Source organism: Myodes glareolus, chromosome 2 (genome assembly GCF_982192425.1).
Source record: "Myodes glareolus chromosome 2, mMyoGla1.1, whole genome shotgun sequence".
NCBI classification, from domain to species: domain Eukaryota; kingdom Metazoa; phylum Chordata; class Mammalia; order Rodentia; family Cricetidae; genus Myodes; species Myodes glareolus.
In genome coordinates this window covers 139,569,115-139,576,413 of record NC_142027.1, presented here as the reverse complement: position 1 = coordinate 139,576,413, position 7,299 = coordinate 139,569,115, and the positions used below count along the sequence as shown (strand labels likewise).

Below are 7,299 nucleotides of genomic sequence, written 5' to 3'. Positions count from 1 at the left end.
TTTTAACTTTTATTTTGTGTATATGGGTATTTGCCTACAGGTGTCTGTGTGCAGTACCTGCAGAGGCCAAATGAGTGGCTCAGATCCCTTGGAACTGAAGTTACAGGACACAGTTAGCAACCATGGTTTCCGGCAATGTAACCTGTGTCCTCTGCAACAACACCAGTGCTCTTAATTGCAAAGCTATCTCACAAGCTGCATTTTTATAAAATTTATTTTTATATATTTTAAATAAAACATATTGCATTACTTTCCCCCTTTCTTGTCCTCTCCATCGGTTCCCAAATTTTCCCCTTCTAATTTCTTCCTTGTTAAGTCTATGTGAATAAGTCTGTGCAAATATATGAATAAAACCTGCTGGGTCCCTTTCTGTTTGTTTTGTGTTCTGGTTTCAGAATTGAACATGCTGTTTCAGATACACAAGCTCTATGGATCTCATCCCTGCCTGAGGCGAATTCACCCAATTTTATGAGAATTTTAATCTTAACTGAGCAACATGAGTCTGACCCTTAATTGTCCTAGGCTGACTTGGACAGAGATCATTTTCAAGAATAGAAAACTTGGATTGGTAAATACCTCAGCTAACATTGGCTGTTGCCACAGCCCTGAAGTTCTAGGGCTGCAGGAAAGACTATAGACACTGTCCTGAGCAAATCACAGGCTCCCTAGGTTCAATAGACCTCCCACAATACCCTACTGACCATTCTCATTTTGGATGACTTGAAATCTTGAAATTCCAGCCTCCACTTTCTCAGTTGCATGGGTATACATCTGTGCCACCATGCTTGGCTTAGTTGGCTTCAACTTCATTTAGTCAGTCATTAGAATGATGGGATGAATAAGATGAACAGTTATGCTTAATTACATTATAACTACACTGATCTACATGAGCCTGGGTTTCAACAATCTGTATAATAAAGACAGTACTGTGCTCTAGTCCCTTGATGAATTATAATACAAAGATAAATACAAACAATATTGCCTCATAGTTGAAAGACAGTGAACTTTAAGACAGGAAGGCTGCATTTCATGGGAGTCTTCTGTTACTAGAGTTAGGACCAGAGCCTCTGTCTTTGCTACTCCAACAAGTCAGGTTCAGTCACTCACTCTTATTAAACCAATGAAAGACCGAAATTACATTAGCACATTACCATTAGTGGTGGTACGTATCATTAATCCTAACACTTTGGAAGCAGAGACATATGAACCTCTGTAAATTCAAGGTCAGCCTGGACTACAGAGCTAGTTCCAGGAAAGCCAAGGCTACACAAAGAAACCCTTCCTTGAAAAATCAAATAAAAAAATTTACTTATCTGTCATGTATCCATCTATAATTCAGGCAAACTGGAGACAAGGTAAGGAAATCTCTCTGATGTCTAGAAGAGCCTAGTGTATACAGTGAGTTTCAGGCCACCTAGAGTTTCATAGTGAGAGTATTTTTTAAAATAAAAAAGCAATAGAAAAAAGGAGTACATCATTAATTAAAAAAAGCTGTAAACATTACTTTTTTTCATTGTGACTAATTTAGAATGGTGATGAAGACATAAGGCAATTAATTCATCCTTGGGGTCCTAGCAGGACATATGCACAACAAAGTACTATAACTAAGTCCTATAATTAAAGTTTTCTCATTTCTAAAACTCTCCCCCAAACCTCAGCTCCTGTCTCTCTTCCAAGGAGGTAAGAGAAGGAGAAAACGTTTCTTCAATACAGTCTCATCAGCAGTCAGTCTATTCCCAGAATGAAATTATCAAGGAAATAATAATTTCACATTATCCACTATTTCATGAGTTGTTAGCCAAAGACATAGAGATAAATGTCTCTTAAAATATCCTTATTCATGCCAGGAGGCAGGTACCTGGGATTGATGAGTTGGAGACAGAGGATCTTTAAGGTCCCAGTGGGGGTCACAAAGTGGGGGATGTAGCATACTGTCACTGACAAGCTACATGAATTGAAAAAAGAATAGAAGACCAAGAGTGGGATGATCCACCAGTTGAGTGCATAAAATACAGTTCATATATAGTTCATACCAACTGGTCCTCATGTACAACTTAAGCAATGCTCTCGGGCATTGGTACTTCGGGCTTTCACACCCAAACCTAACAATGCTTCCAAACTCCACAGCTCTTTGTAAATGCCTGATTGCCTTAGCCTTAGAGTGACTTAAGTTCAAGTCTCAGGCTCTCCTCACAACGTGGATGTTATATAGAGTGATCACCATTCAGGGCACCTAACTGCAGGTTTTGCAGGCATCAGGGAAACAGAATATGACACCATTCAAACAAGTCAGACTTCATGCCTACAAGTTACTTTTCCTTCCTTACAAGAGGTACAAATTTAATCAGGGGTACACCTGACATGTGACACTGTGGGTTCCAATGGATGGTTATTTACCTTATTGGTGATAAACTCACTCTTGTGGCTCTGGTTAAATAGTCAACCATCTTTAAAAGACTTTCATTGTCAGTTTCTCTCCTCTTCAGTCATTGTACATTTCCCTCATTTTGTGGAGATTTTGACTTGGAAAATTCTTTAAGCACCAAGTCTACGTTAGTCTCTGGTGCTGTCAATCTTCTTGGTCATCAAGGCCGAGGTAAGATAAACTTAGATCAGCCAATCACACTTTATTGCTATTAATGACATGTTCATACAGCTAAATAGAAGGCTCAGCACTTAAAACACTGGCTGTTCACCCACAGGGCCTGGCTTTTGATTCCCAGCACCCAAAGACAACTCACAACTACCTGTACCTCCACAGGGGATCAGGCAGCATCTTCCAGTCAAAACTGGCTCCTGGTATGCCATTGGTATACTCACTGGCAAAATTTATACACTTAAATTAAATTTTCTTCTTTTCTAAAAGACAATAGTCACAAGAAGAAAACCCTTTTTAACAATATATAATCATATGCATATCTGTCTTTCCACCATTCACATATCTGATTCTCTATGAGGCCAGTAGAATGCACCAGATCTCCAGAACCAGGAAATACAAGTAGTTCTGAAGAATCAGATATAAGTGCCTGGAATTAAACTTGGTATCCAAGAGGATCAGCACTCCTGAGCCAACTCTCCAGGTCATAATAATGCTGAGGATAAAGATGAGCTACCCTTCCTTCTGTCTCCTATCACTTGAAGGTGAGGAAAGTCCCCTCTTGATGGTTGTCAAATAATTCAATGAATTTCTAAACTTCTCCACATTACTTCTCAGTTTCATTGTTAACACAGTTCTCTTGATGTGAGTAAGATAACAAGAACTTTTGTTGAAACCAGTCAGAGTCCAGCCAGATTATATTAGGAAAAGTTCCAAAATTTTAGATAAGATTGTATTTTTGGAATTTTCGACACAAGGTATGTCCACAAAGCTATAGCTGCAATGGAATTCACTATGGGCACCAAGATGGCCACAGACTCAGAGATTGGCCCAACACAATCCGGCAAGTGCTAGGATTTTAGCCATGCACCTCTAGGTTCAGTTTAAATACGTGTTTTTAAATGACCTATCTTTGAATCAGATAATAAAAGGATAAAGTATGGCTTAAAGGGGACCATCATTGTTCCAATGAACAATAATATTTCTTGAAATTCTATAATTGTAATGTGCAACCATTTAATATGTGCTCAATAATTGGGTTATTTTTTTGCTTTATTAACTTTATGCATGTAAAAATATTTGAACTGTGTTTGTGTGTATACACCTGAGTCATGTGCATGTAGCACTGAGAGGACAACTCACAGGTCTCTATTATTTTCTTCCACTATGTGAGTTTAATGATGAAACTTAGGGATTCATTTGACTACAACTGAATTCAATTGCACTTATTCAGGATTAAAAATCATTTATGTATGTAGGAGTGTGTATATGCCACTGCCCAAGTGTAGAAATAAAAGAAAAAACTTGTAGGAGCAATATTGATCACCCAGAGATATAACAAACATCACCAGGCTTATCAGCAGCCAATTTTAAAAAACTGAGGCAATTCTTTGGCATTCAATCATGGTTTTTGAGAAAGTGTTATAAACAAATGTTTAGTCTCCAGGATAAACAAATTAAAAAGATGTATATTCATAGAAATATTTTCCTATGCAAAAGGATTTATTATTCAAATTATACTGTGTTCCTCTGTCCTCATATGAAAAAGAGACAAGAGTTTACTATTACAATATTCCTAATAATCTTATTTGAAGACTAGTTACTCATAGACATTCATAAACTTTCATAGACTTTCTCTCCAGTATGAGTGCATTCATGATTTTTAAAATGAATGTAACATGTGAAGGCTTTACCACACTGATTACATTCATAGGGTTTCTCCCCAGTATGGCTTCTTTCATGAATTTGAAGATAACTGTGCCATGCAAAGGCTTTACCACACTGATTACATTCATAGAGTTTCTCTGCAGTATGGATTCTTTCATGATTTTGAAGATGACTGTGCTGTGCAAAGACTTTGCCACACTGATTACATTCATAGGGTTTCTCTCCAGTATGGATTCTTTCATGAGTTTGAAGATGATCGTGCTTTGCGAAGGCTTTACCACACTGATTACATTCATAGGGTTTCTCTCCAGTATGGCTTCTTTCATGAATTTGAAGATAACTGTGCCACGCAAAGGCTTTACCACACTGATTACATTCATAGGGCTTCTTTCCAGTATAGGTTCTTTTATGCATTTGAAGAGTACACTGATGTGCAAAGATTTTACAACATTGATTACATTAATAGAGTTTCTCTCCAGTGCGTGATCGATTATGCATTTGAAGATGACCGTGATGTAAAAAGGCTTTAGCACAATCATTTTCTTCATATGGTTTCTATCTAGCATGTGTTTTTTCATGCCTGTGAAGATGACATGCAAAGCCTTTAACACATTGAGTATATACAGAAGTCGCTCTATTTTGACTATATTCATGCCTACAATGTTAATGGTACATGTGAAAGAATTACTACATTTAATACATTGTTGAATATTTTTATCTGTATAAATTAATTTTACAATTTAGTCCTATTTTAAAGAAGAGTTATATGTTAAGGTTTTATTGCCATGTTTACAATCTTGTTTTTCCCCTTCATTAAGGCATGTTTTTCATCTTTGAGGATAACTGAAAACAGCCTTTATTACATGGTTCACATTTACAGAATCTTTTTTTTCTGTATGAGAATTTTCATGTATTTGAAGAGAACTGAAAAAACTCAGAGCTTTATCACTCTTATTGCATTCATAATGTTTCCTACACTGTGAGTGATACTACATTTGTTAAGTGAACTAGGACAAACAGAAGTTTTTACACAGTCCTAGTACTCATGGTGCTTTTTTGAAATGTGAGCTTGTTGATATATTAACAATGAGACTAGAAAACCAATTATTTGTATACTTTTTCTTCAAATTCCACAAGTATACTCATTATGGGGACTGCTATATATCTTCTATTTGTTCTGAGATGGAAGTATGTTATATTTCTTCACATCCCTATTCTCGTGTGGCTTATATCCAGAGTAACATATGATATACTTAGTAAAGGAAGAATAACAAATATAAGGCTTCCACATTGAGGTCACAGTTTGACTTTCTATCTTCGTATATTTGTTGTATGTATTAAGGTCTCTCCACAACAGCTGCCCCTTGATTTGTGACTTTAACTGCCCCCTCACTAAACTTAACACAGTCACAAGTATATGGGTTAAACTACCTTTTCTATGAACTATTAGTGTAATAGAGAGTTTCAGAGATATACTTATCACCTTTTCAAAATGTATATCTTTTATAATATGAATAATGTGAAATAAATGCATTGACAATTTTATAGTATAACTCTCATTGTATTATGATTCAAATGGAAATATAGGTTAAGACATTGTTCCTTGACTTCTTTCTTAAAAGAATGACTTTCAAATGTAATTCACCTATCTGAAATTTAAGTATATAATTTTGTGATAATTTAATAAGCACAAATGCACTTTATTATGTACATTGTTGTTTTGGTTTCAAACATATAGAATACATTACAAATTCTTCAGGGGTACATCTGTATCAGCTTATACATGGAAATTACCTTTCATGTCTTCTAGAACTTTGACACTGTTTTTCAATATTATGGTCTTTCCAATTATATCCTAAAATATAGTGCCAGAAAAATGTGTTATATATTAAAAATTGGAAAAAATTAATTACCATTTGAAGCAAAACTTAAAACCATGTCTAATTTCTGTACCCATTCCTCTTTCTCAATCATATTAAAAAGAGTATCATTCACCAATGAACAGTTGTCCCCTTATTTGAAACATAAAAGATAATTCAGTCTTACCAATAGCAGTGAGGTTTCTGTAGGTCTCCACCATCATATCTTTGTAGAGACTCTTCTGGGAAGGATTCAACAAAGTCCATTCATCCCAAGTGAAGTCAACATGCACGTCATCATAGGTCACTGCATTCTAAAATCCCATACATGTGTACAACAAAAAGTATGATTTTGACAATACTGTAAAATTATACTTTTTTGACATTATAGTCATATAATTCTGGTGCTCCCCATACTTATTCCATGACATAGACATCATCATTTAATCACCAAGTCACTTTAGAAGCAAACTGAAAACTGAATAGGAGGTTCACTTCTGTCATTTCTGAATCATTTGAATGGATATCACCTTGCAAAAGAAATGCCTGCTAACCAACAATGAAAAATATACAAACAGATCAACAGTACAGAGTACAGACAAGAGAAATTGTATGCATAAATAATTTCTGACTACAAAAAACAGTAAGACGGAAAACCTGGATGCATTGAATCAGGTCTCTAATCCTTGTACTCAGAAGGCAGAGGCATGTATATCTATCTGCCTCTGAGTTGAATATCAGTCTAGTTCATACAGTCTCTTCTAGGGCAGTAAGAAATACATTTTAATTACATGTTGCATATGAAAAAAATGCATTTATATCTATCTGCCTCTGAGTTGAATACCAGCCTAGTCCATACAATCACTTCTAGGGCAGCCAGAAATGTATGGCAATTACCTGTTTCATATGAAAAAAACAATCAAAAATGAAAGTTAGAAATAACTCATAGGTTTTTGTTGAAATTTTCCACAAACAGTCATGCATTCACTTCAACTCTTTATTCATCTACCAAAAACCTGACGTGCCATAATTTAAATTGTAACATCAATAAGGTTTTACTAAAAGGCACTGGGTGTTTAAAGTTACAAATAAACAAATGAAAACAATAGCAATTAATATGCTGATTACAATTATGAACACAGAGCAGGAAAGATGGCTCAACAGTAAAGAGTCCAC

At 35.5% G+C, this 7,299-nt stretch overlaps 1 protein-coding gene across 1 annotated transcript; it reads right to left on the bottom strand.

Annotated features, from left to right (window-relative positions):
• Nucleotides 1-4,850: 4,850 nt before the first annotated feature.
• Nucleotides 4,851-6,465, bottom strand: LOC148123186 (zinc finger protein 431-like). Its single transcript, XM_087903786.1, is given in 3 exon segments — nt 4,851-6,119; nt 6,311-6,444; nt 6,446-6,465. Coding segments are annotated over 3 exon segments (207 nt in total). The 5' UTR covers nt 6,454-6,465; the 3' UTR covers nt 4,851-6,054.
• Between the last annotated feature and the right edge of the window lie 834 nt (nt 6,466-7,299).